General features: G+C 42.6%; 1 protein-coding gene across 3 annotated transcripts; it reads left to right on the top strand.

Annotated features, from left to right (window-relative positions):
- Window positions 1–6,297: 6,297 nt before the first annotated feature.
- Window positions 6,298–10,749, top strand: fezf2 (FEZ family zinc finger 2). 3 transcript variants are annotated; one of them, XM_020104273.2, is made up of 5 exons: window positions 6,298–6,452; window positions 6,717–7,595; window positions 7,826–7,960; window positions 8,058–8,190; window positions 9,970–10,749. In XM_020104273.2, exons 2-5 carry the CDS (start codon window positions 6,837–6,839, stop codon window positions 10,218–10,220), a joined length of 1,278 nt encoding a protein of 425 aa, XP_019959832.2. In that variant the 5' UTR covers window positions 6,298–6,452; window positions 6,717–6,836; the 3' UTR covers window positions 10,221–10,749. The 3 variants fall into 3 exon arrangements, with proteins under 3 accessions (XP_019959832.2, XP_019959833.2, XP_069370061.1); XM_020104274.2 differs by having other exon boundaries at window positions 6,314–6,452; window positions 6,712–7,595; XM_069513960.1 differs by having other exon boundaries at window positions 6,314–6,452; window positions 6,622–7,595.
- The last annotated feature ends 4,148 nt before the right edge of the window (window positions 10,750–14,897 follow it).

The raw sequence follows: 14,897 nt of genomic DNA, 5'->3' as shown, positions 1-14,897 counted from the left end.
TTATTCTAATTTCAGGTTTAGGCTGGACTTGAACCGGCCACCCTCCGGTTCCCAAGCCAAATCTTTATGGACTGAGCTACTGCTGCCCCTCAAAGGAAAAAAAACTGCTGTCCAAATGGCAAACCGTACAAAGTTCTTTGAGTGGTCATCAGGACTAGAAAAGCTCTATATAAATATAGACCATTTATACCCACTTATTTTTCAACCAGCATAGCATTACTCTAAATCACCTGTGGTGCGCATCATACAGTAACATGCTCTCAGCCAATTTTTTCCAAGGTCAGTGAAAGCCTACTCTCCCCCTGATTGGTTGGTAGTCGTTGCCTTTGGTTGGGCTGGTTGGTTGATTGAGTGGTGATTGGTAAATTAGATTAAGAATATCAGGGGAAGCCAATCAGAGGTAGGGTAGGGTGGGTCATGTCTGTGTTTGTCCTCCTCCACCTGCCTTTTACCTGATTACCTGTTTAACACATTGAAAAATGCATGTAAATTCATCCTCTAATGAAATTCATACCTGAAGAGAGCTACCCAAACATAGAATTCAGCAGAAAGGACCCTGTGCTCCTACCTGGGTGCTGCTAGCCAGCAGCTCAGGCAGTGTGCACTCCATATCCCACCCCCATCAGAGAGGATGATGATTGCGCCAGAGAGTCTGCCTGTTGTATGACAACTTCAATTAGAGATGCCACGACACTTCGGCATGTGGAGTGGGGAAGACTGGGATCAAACTGCCGACCTTCTGCTTAGAGGACGACCCGCTTTATCCCCTGAGCCACAGCAATACACTGAGCATGTTTCTTTAATTATGGCTAAGAGCAGTGCTGCAGTTTTACATTATTACAACAGGGTTAACATGCTACATGTCCCAAGACATTAAATTAACTTTTAATAGTTGACACTGAGTCATACAATGGACAGTCATAGTGCTCACCTACAACAGCTCCACCACCTGTCCCTCGTGATCTCTGGAGGTCTGCAGTTAGGTCTTACAATAAGTGGGAGCAGCATCTCCTAAATGCAACCTCCATTGCCAATTAAATGAGATGTTCACAGGGAAAAACTAATCTCCATGTTTTCAAATGCAAACTCAAATCTTGGCATTGAATGGCCTGGGATCGTCCACTAGGAAGACAGGGGGTCATGAAAAACAAGTGTGTGCAGAGGAGAATAAAAAGGGACTGGAGCGTAAAAGTGGCCCATGGGGAGAATGTTGAGATGGGGGGGGGTGAAAGACTCAAGTGAACAGAGGGGCAGGTTGCTCAAGTGGTTGCTTTATTGAACCAGCGTCTGTTAACTTGACAGTGCCACACTGAGCGAAAGAAAAGAGATTCTGGTGAAAATACACTCTCACACACACAGGATGTCACAAGTGTGTGTGTTTGGACATTTTTGTAAAGTGAGGTCATTGTGCCGCTACTTTTTTCAGGAGGAAGATAACTCAGCATTTGAATCCTTGAGTTAAAGGCTCAATTTTAGCCATTTTCACAAAAGGCAAAGGTACGAGCCAACAGCAGCATGAATGATATACCTCAGAGGTAATGCAGAGCGTTGCTCAAAAAACTCTCACACATCTCTTCATTTCAAATTCACCCACTTTGACTGCCATTCATATCTTTTGCAGCTTTTCAGTGTAAACATTTTGAACAGCACCTTAAGCATTTTAATTAATGTGCGATAGTTACACAAGCATCTGTTATTTCAATGTGTCACATACATAATGCATATCTTCTGCTATTTTAACTGTGTGTGCAGATGTGTTGAGAATGGGACTGGACTCAGTATCAGCAGATGTCCAATATCAAAGGCTGTTGGGAGTCAAAGGGCATTACTGGCCAAATATTTAAGCTATGGAAACAAATCTAGTTGTTAAAGTTTAGAAAAGGCTGTAGTCTGTGTTAAAACAGACGCTTCCTCAACATGAACCACATGCAAAGGTTTTCTGGCAGAAAGCATCAAAGGCAAAGTGATTGCGTGCAGTGCCAGAGGCCAGGCAGTGACAGGCCACATGGCAGTGAGGGGCTGGTGGGTGGGGTTGGTGTTCGGGAGGCCAGGTGACACATGACAGGCTGAAAAAAAACCTCCACAGTGCTTCAGGACGGAAGCCCAGGCTGCCAAAAAGACTCACGCAGAAATCCAGTCAAGCAGTCAGTTCTGCTGTTCCCAGCACAAACATACCACATCGCCTTGACACACCAGGTTTTCCTCTTTGTTGGCATCCTTGCCAGAAACTTTTCTTCCTCTTTCAGGGCAGAGGAAGGAAGTAAGCAGACAGACAGACAGACTGCTGGACACGACATCAGCACTTACACTTGTGCTGCCACAGAATCACAGCTTTGAGTTTGATAGCAATAAAGTTTAATAAAGTGTGATGGGACCGCAGCATGATCAATAAGATTTAAAATCGAGAGATTTATTGATTTTTTTGTACAATGTCACACAGAAAAATAGCCAGTCATCATAACAAAATAGCTGCTTTAGCGAACACCTGGAGCGTCCATGGATCTGCTCCTTTTGCAATGTCTCAAACTAAATTTCCATAATGTTACATGGTACAGAATTACATACAACTGAGTATCAACAACTTTTGTTTAGCAGCAAGCAGCTAATGCTGTGCTAAAGGCAATGTGTACTGGTCCAACTCAAGACAGAAGTAGTAGATCTGATGATCACAGTACTATAACCATTTCAGGTAAGCCCATCTACCTAATAAATGGACACAGAAATAAATACATGTAAAATTACTGAAATATATCAAGAAGTGTAGAGATAGTAGACAGAGTTAAGTCTACCTACATAATTAATAAGGACACAGGTGTAAATAAATGTAGAAATAGACTGATAAATAAATAATAAATGAAATAAATGAATGTGGAAATAAAGAAATAAATGAATGTGGAAATAAAGAAATAAAAAACAAATGAAGAAATACATAAATAAAACAATACATATATAAGTACAGACACACATTTAATTATAGTACAGTTAGTTATTTCATACTGAAGCAAAAATAATAATCATTTTGTTTGGGACATAAACATAAACTTTTAAATCAGTCAATAAATATAATAGGGGGGTTTAAACTGGTGTGTTGTGAAAAAAGTCCACAAAATTAAAAATGTGCTCCATTAAACATTGGTGAATCATACCACTGTATCAACATTGCTGAAACAGGAGTGTTAAGTTTTCCTTTATTACGTTGTGTCGTTTATGTTGAGACAAGATACATTAACTCTTACAGGTATAAAAAATACCAAGGAAGGTGTTGAAAAACTCAAGACTATTTTCCATTTGATATAATGAAGGCACTACACTACAGCTGCACATGCATCAGAAATCTCAGTGTCACTCCAAGGATAAAGAATAAACTGTTGAGTGTGATCATTAAAGTGTGTATATATACATTTAATTTATATACTGGGCCTTCCTATGACAGTATAAGAAGTTTTCAAATAATGAAAGATGGAAAACAATGAGAGGAATAAACTCCCTGTCTCCCCGGAGACTGTGGGTGAAAGGTTCAATAAAAACTCTAATTTGAAAGCTAAACTTCTGCCATTGGATCCAAATTCAGTTCCAAAAATATGTTAGATTGAAAAAAATGAAGGCTGGCACTTAAAAGAAAGGGTTCGCTCCATCCAGACAGAACGCAGACCCTCACATGCCTGCAGGCAAGAGTCCCTTAAATCAATGCCTGAGCTAATTGCTGGTGGAGCTAAGAGCCTGGGTTACAGCAATAGGATCAATGTTTATTGTGTGGATGAGCTGGCAATTGTGCCTGAATAAACTCAAATTAGAGTATTTCTGCCCCATTTCCATATGAGTGGCACCAAGACAACAGGCATTAATCCTTCCATGCTGGGATGCAGGTGTAAAACAAAACAGACAAGGGACGTTTTTAAGGTTATTAATAGGAAATCTAGTGTTATAGGACGGCAACATGCTGTGCTAAGTATGGCACTAAGTCTATAGAGCTGGAGGTAAATCGTCACCTTCCTCCACCAACAGTGTAACAGGAACCGTCAGCGGCTGGAAGTAGAGTGGGATCAATTCAGATGAGCAGGAACTCTGTGATAAAAAACACGAAGGTCAGTGGTGAAGTTAGACTTTTTTCAATAACTCTCTTCTTAAGTGCATAAAATCAAATCTACAAAACCTAATGTCTATGCTAACATATTATTCAATGCATCTGTACTTGTTGTGCTGCCAACTGTGTTAAAATACATACATTAATTAAAATGATTGCCTTTATATTCCAATTTTGAAATTCTAGTGATTGTAAAGCTGAATGTCCAGATGACCTTTAAGGTCTTGACCTTCTATGTAAAGTGCCTTGAGATAATGTATATTATGATTTGGCGCTATACAAATAAAATTGAATAAAATTGAATTGATTTATAGGTAAATTTGTGCATGGTAAAATGTTTAGATTTGATAGATAGGTTTTAATAATTAAGTCAAAAATGTGGTGATGATAATGAAGCGTGTAAAGTGTGCGGCAGCTCAAACAGGACGGTAAGTTCCCCTCAGTCTCTGACAATGTAAAGAGACTTGACCTTGTATTCTGGCTTTCTGATTAGAACTTTAATGGTTATAGGGGTTACCAGAGTGCAAAAGATCAGTTGTTGAGCCCCTATTTTCTAATAATGTCGTTTGTAATGTTTGCATAAAGGGTTTATCACTTTAATAAGACAACTATTCTGTATAGTTGCAGCTGGATTTTGGTCAAGATGTGTAAGCCTTTCTCCTCTCTAATGACCCACTGGGCCTCCCTGATGAATTAAGGGTTAGTTAAAAATATAAAGCAAGTGTCTATTAATCAGTTCTTAATTTGGCATGCTCCTTTAAAATGGTTCATAACTGCACTGTAAAACAAAGTTGTCTCTTTAAGACCCTTTATAAAGGCTGCCTGCATGTGTGTAGAAAGGATTTGCACACTTTTTTTGTTCCCTTGCTTCATGTACTTATTTGCAACCTCTCTAATTACCAGCTGTATCTCTATTGATCCAATAGTCTGGGTCATAAGGCTTTATGTTTGGTGTTAAAGGTACAGTGTGTAGAATTTAGTTATATCTAGTGTTGAAATGTCATGTTGCAGCTGAACACCCCTCACTCACCCTCTCCTTCCAAACATGAAAAAGAAACTGTGGTAGCTTCAGTTGTCATAAAACTCAAAAGTGTTTAGTTTGTCCAGTCTGGACTAATGTAAAAAACATGGCAGCCTCTGTAGAGAGGGTCCCCTCCATGTAAATATAAAGTATTTAAATATAAAGTATTTGAATATAAAGGGCCTTTGGGGTAAAGAAAACTACAATTCATACAATTTAGATGAAATAAACTAGTGAAAACATCATGAGGATTATTCTACATTATTCTACGTGTTCATCCCAATTTCACTGCTACATCGAATTTGAAATAATGATTTTGAAAATGCCATGTGAAAGTGAATACTATAATGTCAGAAGTAATTGTGTTCATACAGCCCACCCTCCCTCAGGCTGAATGTCTCCCCTCTCTCTCCCTCAGGTAAAATGGCCTGCGACCACATGAATTCAACGCGGCCCTTGTGGCGAATAGAGGCGAGTCTGCTGCTCATTGTAGCTCCCACACAACACGGTGGATTCCAGCAATCTTGTTGTATGCCTCTTTAGAGCAAATGCCTCTCCTTTCACTTGTCCTTGTATACCTCTGACCAAGCTAAGTCTTTTCTTGTTCCCTCTCTCTCTCTCTCTCTCTCTCCCCTCTTTAATCCGTCCCTCCATTTCAGGGAGAGAAGAAAAAAAAACACAAAACCAGGTTCACGCAGTGCTTTAGTGGCTAAAAGTGAAAGAGCCTGTGTTTTTTCTTTCCTTTTTCCCTCCTCCCTGCGCTGAGTTGAGCCTTGAATCGCTTTGGAAAATTGCTTCTTTTGAATAGAGGGCATTGGAGGAACAACGTTTAATAGGATCCAAAGGGAGTCTCCGCTCTTAAACAGGTGGAAATTGGACGTCCTCGAATTTATACCAACACTGAGTAAGTATGTAAGCCGGCGTGGAAAAGGAGGGAGCCCCATCACCGAGGATTAGCAGCTTTTCTCCTGCAAAAAAAAAAAAAATCAATCCCAAAGTGAAAAAGAAAAGGTTACTGTGTTAGTGGAAGACTTTTCCAGAAGCGCTCACATGATGGTTAAAAGATGAAGATACACAACGATCAGCATAATATTGGAATATTCTCTACTGTTTTCCTGAGAGACGTGTATTGAGTGGCAGGTGGGTGACATAGGTGTCACAGAGAAATCACTGCCCCTCCTCTGCAGGCCGTGTCTGTGACGTGCGTGTTGATAAGTCGCCTCCTGTCACTCATTGAAGGAGTTTGGTGCCGCTGATGTCAGGAGACAGTGATCGTGCAGAGGAGGAGCGGCCGCTGCCAACATGTGACAGAGAGCAGGTTTCTCCACACACATCTGACCAATAGAGGTAAACTCCGGCTCATGCTCCCTCGTTCTCCACCTCACCCCTGCATCTCTCTCCGTCTTTCTCCCTCCTTCTCCTTCTTCTTCCCTAACGAGCTCTGTAATGTCCTGTTAATTTTGTGTGCACTAGTTAATGAGCATTAATCCATCACCCCTGGATGCTATTGTTGCAGGGGGGATGGCCATTTGAATGCAAATGCGTGACACTGTGACAGCAAGGTGCTTATTAAAGTGATGTGTCCTCCTGTCTTTTCTGCTGGGAGCTCAGGAGAGTGAAAAGACGCGGGGCAGCTGCAGGAGCGGCTCGGACTACACCAGTTGTTGCTCACACCAAGTTCTGCTCCGCTGCTGCAAACAACACGAAAACAACAACAACAACAACAACAACATGGCAAGTTCTGCCTCGCTGGAGACGGTGATGTCCTGCGGTAGGACCGGACCGTCCGCGGCTCCCAAGTCGCTGGCCTTCTCCATAGACCGGATCATGTCCAAGAGTTCGGAGCCGAAGGGGAGTGCGGAGGAGCGGGCAGAGGGGAAGAAGCTGCTCGGTCTCTGCTGCCCGATCCCCTGCATGATCCCGCTGCAGCCCTTCAGCTACGACCTCCAGGCCAAGGCGCTGATGAACTACTCCGAGCTGTGGAGAGCCAGTTTCAGGGGAACTTTTTGCGGCACCGGAGCCGCTCCGTGCAAAGGGAACTGCGGCATGTGCTGCAAAGCGGAGCCGAGTCTGAAGCAGCCGCTGCTGTCGTCGGGAAGCCGGGTGGTGAAGCCGCAGGTCGTCCACCAGGCCGTGGCCGTGCCCAGCGGCGGCTCCCTCTACTATCTCAACTACCTGGACTCTGCGTACCAGCAGTCGGAGCTGCTGGCCGGACACTGGGTGTCCAATCCGCAGGCACAGGCCTCTCTGTCGGCGCACCACAGACTCTTGCTGCTGGAGAACGCCAAGCTGGCAGGGGTAGGGGCCGACAAACTGCCCACACCTCAGTACCCGCACAAGGAGCATCTGCCGGGGCAGCTGGACCAGATAGTGAAGGAGAACCACGGCCTGAGCGCAGAGAAGAACGGCGTCAAGGCTCACAGCAAAGTGAGCGGCAGCGGCCCCGCAGACGGAAAACCCAAAAACTTCACGTGTGAAGTGTGTGGAAAGGTAAAGTTTTTACACGGGAGGGATTGAACAAATTTTGATTCAACGTTTTTTAATCAAATAAAAAAAAAAGGAATCTAACACTCTCTGCATTTAAAACGAACATTTCCCCTCAAAAGAAAAAATAGCAGATCTAAATGAGATGATGTGACCCGCATAATTGAGATGTTGTCGCTTAAAAAATGTCACAATAATTCTGAATGATGTCCTCGGTGGGTTTGTGTTGACCACAGGTTTTTAACGCGCACTACAACCTGACCAGACACATGCCGGTGCACACCGGGGCCCGGCCCTTCGTGTGCAAAGTGTGCGGCAAAGGATTCCGACAGGCCAGCACGCTGTGCAGGCACAAGATCATCCACACTCAGGTGCACATCGCTCTTCTACCGGCTGCACAACTCACACAACTCATTTCACTCGAACGAGTTTTTTTACTTGTATCTTTATTATATTTGTTCAATAAAGGAAAAGCCTCATAAATGCAACCAGTGCGGGAAAGCGTTCAACAGAAGCTCGACGCTCAACACGCACGTACGGATCCACGCAGGCTACAAACCGTTCGTGTGTGAGTTCTGCGGGAAAGGCTTCCACCAGAAAGGTACAGTCCCCGTCACTCATGTTTCCCTCACAACAGCATGACGATTACACAGTTCCATTGCCTCATTAGTTCAGATAATTATTCTCATTAAAACTGTAATATTCCGTTGCTCTAAAAAGCAAAAACAATCGAGTTTGAATTGTATTATTTTGCTGCGTCCTACTCTGTATGTTTAGGACGAGAGAAAAAAAACAGCACCTTTGCAGAGATCCTCATATTTATTTTTAATACTAACGAATATGTTTAAAAAATATACAAAAAAAAGTGTAATTCCAGTTTAAAAATTTTTAAGACAATTTCCTTAACGAAGAGGAAAGTGATCTCACTTCACTTGATTTTTGTCTCTTGAAAAATGATTTCCATTAGTTTAGAAATCCCTTCCTCTGCTTGAAATAATGAGTTCATGTATTTGTTGAGTGTTATAATGCGATGTGTTATATTGCTATTTATTCCTGCACGCTTTGGCTGGAGGTGCAGATGGAAAAAAAAAAAAAAAACAGATCGTTATGCTGTAAATTTCTTGTATTTAATTTGGCACGAGGATTATTTTTTTCGAAGCAGCTGATATTTCTGTGAGGGTTCACTCGTGCTGTGGAGACAAAGTGAAAACATCCCTGTGAAGGAATCCTCGGAGTTTGTCGCGTGTTGAAGTAAAAATGATCGGGGGCTGGAAGCACCACCATATGCTGCAGCTCTCAGTTGTCTGTGAGTGTAATGAAAGAGGAAATAATTACAGGCCCTGTCGATGAGCATGAAGCGATCAGTGGAAATAGGACATGTCACTTTACACGGACTAATTCTCCCTTCAAGAAGCAGCATTTGCTCTGGGTCAGCTGCGAGACCCCGGCCAAGCTGGGAATCGGGCCTTTTTTTTTTTGTTTCGTCGTCGCTGCGCTTGATTTTGACAAAGTTTGACAACTTCTTGACTTCGGCACACAAAATCCTGATTAATGAAGGCTGGGCAGAGCAGAGGGACAGAGGAGGCTCTAACTTCACCATGAACTGTTGACCTTTGTGGGGAAAAGAAAAGAGAGGAAAATAAGGCCTCTTTCATCCTCACTTTCTCAGACGAGTGGACAGCACAGGGTCTCACTGTCTTCTTCAACGCTCCATTAAAAAGTCCGTCCTCTGGAGATGTGTCAGCAGTGAGCTCATTTCATTCCGTTATTCTTACATATTGTGGTTTTTAAGAGAAAGTCCAGCAGAAGTGCGAGGCCTCTTTCAATAATCTCAACAAAAAAAAAAGAAGTCATTTCTGATGAATGTGTGATTTTAATTCCATGATGGAGCATTGAAGCTGCTGGTCTTTGCAAATATTCATTCATTCTAATTCTGATTCCGCTTTATTTATTCCATTTTATTCTTGCAGAGAAAAGATTCTTTGCTTTTTCTGTCATTTTTCACATGTTATGTGGAAATGTAATTACATGTTTTACTTGCTTTACTAATCGGGATTAATTTGATGTTGCATGGTTCACGTGCAACAAGTATGTTGGATTTAGAGATGAATTGATGAAACAGAATTTTTTTATTAGTGGTAAAAAAAATACCAAAAGACTGATTAGGATGTTTGTTTGTTTTTTTGCTCTACATATGGCTTTAGGTTCCAGATTTTTACCATGTAATGACATTTTATAGGTTAAACAATATATTAAGCAATACTTCAAATAACAAGGCTGTCACAGCAGCTACTGTTGCATTCAAATACATTTCTTCGTGTATTCAGTCATCCCAACCGCTCATGCATGTGCTGATTATTTCCCTTTTTTAATTCTCCAGGAAACTACAAGAACCACAAGCTGACGCACAGCGGAGAGAAGCAGTACAAGTGCTCCATCTGCAACAAGGCCTTCCACCAGATCTACAACCTGACCTTCCACATGCACACGCACAATGACAAGAAGCCCTTCACCTGCAACACCTGCGGCAAGGGCTTCTGCCGCAACTTTGACCTGAAGAAACACATCCGGAAGCTGCACGACAACGTCTTCTCTGCGGCCACAGAGGCCTCCAGACAACTGCAGAGCTGAGCCGAGTAAACAGCCCACCTGGGACTGTGAGGCCTCAGAAAGACTCAAGTCCGGCTCTTGTGGCCCTGCTGAAAAGTCCAAGGAGAGGGAGGGGTAGTCCAATAAAATTGGATATGAGCCCTCAACAAAAACTTTTCTAATCTGATGACTTTTAGGATCCTCTTATCAACAGAGACACTGTAGGGAATAAAGACCAGAGATGAAGATACAACAATACACACTTAACACTGGTCCCATACTGTAGGAATATTGTAGTTTTTCTGCCCAGAATTTCATCCTGCGTTGCCAGTTACAAGCATCAAACTGGGATCAATTGTCTGTCTCCTTAATGGAACTGTAAATAATAGGTTATGGAAAAAATGATATTTAAAATGTGAATTGTCCGGGGAATGCATCACCATGTTGTGTATTTCACAGATAAACAACTGTTAATGTGAATGAGTAAGTTATAAGTTATAATGAAAACTGAATGTTTGAGCTATGTTGTTTCCATTTTTTTGGCATTTGAAAATAAAACTGATGAAAGTTGTGCTGTGGGTTTTAGCTGACTGGTGCATGGCAATATATTTAAAAACATGGACATTTGAAAAGAAGACATTTTCAGTTAAAAGTAGTGAGAACACAACTCAGAAAATTCAAACACACAGTGAAAACAAATTGAACGAACATTAAAAGTATCCACGTTTCTGATGAGATTTGTGAGCAGCTGTGTTGTGGATTGGGGGATATTTTCTTTTTACTGTCTTCAAATGTTTTGTTTGCTGTGTTCCATTTTATTAGACATATTGACTTTTGTTCAGCCTAGGCCACAGAATTGGGCTTTAATCTTCAAGATGATGAAAATGTGAAAATGGATATTTAAAACCAGCCACAATATTAAGGCCTTGTGGCATCAGTTTGCTGAGCTTTGCTGGTGTGTTATTTTGTAGTTTTGTTAGAAACACACATATAGACACAGTCTGGCTCTAGTGTATGCTCTGCAGCCACTTTGTTTCACCATTTATTGACAGACACGATCTTAATACTGCCGCATTTACACTTGACTCCGACGTAATGATCAGAGATAACATGGGCCCTTGAAAGCGAATTACATTAACCAGCTAAACGGCCTCGGGAGGCTTGATAGTGGAGGAGGAGGTGGTGTGTGTGTGGGTGTGTGTGGGTGTGTGTGTGTGTGTGTGTGTGTGTGTGTGTGTGTGTGTGTGTGTGTGTATGTGTGTGCATCCGAAGCCGCTCATCAGAACAGGAGATAATGGAGCACTCAGGCCGCAGCTCCTCATCTGGGCCTCTGCGTTAATAGAGCACAAGTTATTCTCGGCACGGCTCCTGGAACAATATTATCCCTGCACACATTCTGTCGAGAGGCAGATCCGTGCACCCAAATGGCGCTCTTTCTATTAACAGCCAATTAGCGCTCAGCCAGGTCGGACAGGCCTAGAAGCCTGGCAGGGCTCACGGTGCCAGATGAATGCCTTGTGCACCTATTTCCTCAGTGTTCATCAGAGACACGGCGCATAAAATATGTGGGCAAAACTACCAAAATGTCAAATTTAATAAAAGTAAGTAAAGGGCGTTCAATAAAGTAAAAATGCTGGACACTGTGAAAAAAATGTATATCCTGTTGTTGAGCCTCACAACCTCTTGGTACAAAAAAAGATCGGAAATTGATTCCAAACTGGATTTTCTCTTTGCTTTGTTACAAAGTTTCATAAAGTTGTATGCATTTGTTTAAAAAATCTATTTTTTGCAATTCACAAGTTAATTGTATTTGTGTATAATTTAACTGTTAAATCCTAAAAGTGTCAGTGGTGAATGACAACAAGTCAATTGCCAACACCATCCGAGAACTTGCATAAGTGACGAAGAAAAAACATCTCCTGGTAATAGAGGGGAGCCAGGAAAATGACCCTTACAATGTAAAATCACAACATGAAATTGAGAAGATTGTCTCAGTGAGGTAAATCCGCACATTCACTCACATGAGCTGCTGTACAGGTCTGACCGTCTTCATACATTCCTCTGTGCATGGCAGAGAATCCACAAACTGCACGTTCTCTGTTTCTGCAGCAGCATCTGCAGCTGAGCACAAGGATGGAGAGATGGTGTTTCACATCAGCAGCCAGTAAATTCTGCTGTTATCCAACAATGGGTGTGGTGACACGCATACAACACACACGCACGAACGCACACACACACACACACACACAGGCTGCGGGACATGAACAACAACAATGTCGGAGCAGTAAACAACCTAAAGGCGAGCAGGTTGTCCTTTTCTCTGCACTTCAACTCCCCCCCAACCCACACACACACACACACACACACACACAAACACACACACACACACACACACACAAACACACACACACAAACACACACACACACACACACCTCCAGCATCTGAGCAACCGCCTCCACATCCACAAACACGTTCATTGACGAACTGGAGCTTTAATTAAGGCGCGGCCACGCGGGGGAGATTAGAGGCAGGAGGCCGCGATGGAGACGCGCGAACGCGGGAGCGCGCGCGCCAATCAGCCGTCAACAACACGAGGACATCTCCGTGCGCCACCGGGGGGATCACCGGGGATTCAAGCAATTTACGGGCCCACAAAGGAGCTCGTTTGAGACGGGAAGGGAAGAATAGGAGAGGCGGACTTTTTGTCTGGCGGACTGAATTGATTGTAAATGGGAGATTAGCGCGAAGCCTCGGCAGCGGCGCGTTAAGTGCCCGATCGAGGAGGAGGGAGAGAAAAGGACCAATTAAGTCGACCAAATGTTAACTTACATCAGTTTCCCCTCAGTTTAGCCCACATGAAACTCCAATTAAAATGTCCCCGCGCTGGCTGCTTCTTTCTTTACAAGAGGGTGGAGGGGTGACAGTTTGTGTCACAGCAACCAGCACCCGACAACGTTCCCACAACATGTGATAACCTGCAGCCATTAGGATCACAGCAACACAGGCTTTTTATTTACTAGAATCCTCAGTGTGAGAATCAACTGAATGTAAAAGCGAAAGTACGTGACTCAAGCTGCTCAGCACAACTTTATTGTCATTAGTCGTATAAATGATAATATGCCAGGGAAATGGCAAGATACAAAACAACAGATGAAGAAAAGAAAAAAGAACAGGCAGAGAGAGTCTGTTCAGTAAATTCACAAACAGAACAAACAAAGGGCCCAGAAGGACATTTTGTTTGTGTGCACCTACAGTATGTTAAAGCATAAAATAAAAGAAGAATCAGGAAAACTCAAAATACCAATGAAAAACTAATGTAGTTAAACAATGCATATGTCATTGTGTAAGTTAGCCAAATCTCCCACACACCACCCACCTCTCTATCCATTAAAGAACTGGCCATTTGGCACATTGAGCCTTCAGGATTCATTGTAAAGTACCGAGGGGTTAATGAGCAGTGGCTTCTCTTCACTCCTTGGCTGTGTTCCTGATTCAAAAGAAAGGACAGAGGATAGAATGGGCAACAATAGAATTTTAAAATGTTGAGATGTTCTGTTGAAAAACACATTTAGCTTGTAAAGGGCAAGTTTGGCATCATGCTTATTGAAGAAAATGTCGTCATAAGCCTCAATTTAGTTTAAAAGTATAATCAGAATGTGTCAGGCACTCCGGTATTCAGGGTGTGATGCATGGAAATTAGCCACTCAAGAAGCAGCCGAACACACAGATTAAAATGGAACAGCCGCAGCATTCACTTGCACCTCATTGAGATTCTTTTAGAAAGTCAACGCTCAATCTTTCACCACAGAAAACCTCATCAGAATGTCTTAAAGACAGCGGTGAGCAGCTTGTCCCTGCATGCTTGCCCGTCTGCCTTGGCATATCAAGGGCACAATGGGCCAGGAGAAGGTGCTTTGTGGCTGGGAGGGTAAGTGATGGGCTGCTGGGAATTGAGCGGGGAGGGAGATCTCATCGCTGATCTGTTGTCAAACTCCACTCTCTGACCTCCATCCCTCCATCCCTCCGTCTGCCTGGTCTGTAGCTTGAGGTTGGGAGTTGTGGGTGGGGGGGTGGGGGGTGCAGGCATAACCCCATCTGCTGTTTCTAATTTCTTTTTATTAATAAAAAATTTTTGTGAGATCTAATTTTGAAAAATTATAATTTGCTGGTATTTTTCTATCTCCTATAGAGCTATATTTGCATATTGCACAATTCCAGAGTTGGTAAGGAATTCAGTGTTCATCAAAACACATGTAGAATAGCTCTGTAGATTTATAGAGAAGGCCTTCATGGCTAAACATAGCTATAATACATGCGATACATTCTCTAAACATGTGTCCTAAGAGTAAATAATCTGTCCCGTTCATCGTGCCAGCAAGACAATCCCTTTCTTACTATCTTATTTCCTTTTCTGTGCTTGCTTTTGACATGCTGCAAGTCACATTTCCCATGCGATGCACTATGGACTGAGCTGAGCTGAGGAGACAAGCTTGAAAGGGTACAAACAACACACAGGAACTGAACTGAACATGGTGACATTACACTCAAGATGTGTGAAAGTAGAAAAGACATGCACGCATTTCCAAATGAATCTTTAATAAACTCTGAACTGACAATCTTTAATAATTATTGTCACTGACTGAACCAGTAGCTTTTAGAAGTGGAGTTCCTCACTGGTGACTGAATGTTTATAGCTCAGCTGTTACATGCAGTTATTT

The sequence above is a fragment of the Paralichthys olivaceus genome, chromosome 2 (assembly GCF_024713975.1).
Source record: "Paralichthys olivaceus isolate ysfri-2021 chromosome 2, ASM2471397v2, whole genome shotgun sequence".
Taxonomy (NCBI): Eukaryota; Metazoa; Chordata; class Actinopteri; order Pleuronectiformes; family Paralichthyidae; genus Paralichthys; species Paralichthys olivaceus.
The sequence above is the reverse complement of the archived record's forward strand: the minus strand, read 5'-3'. Positions and strand labels throughout refer to the sequence as shown.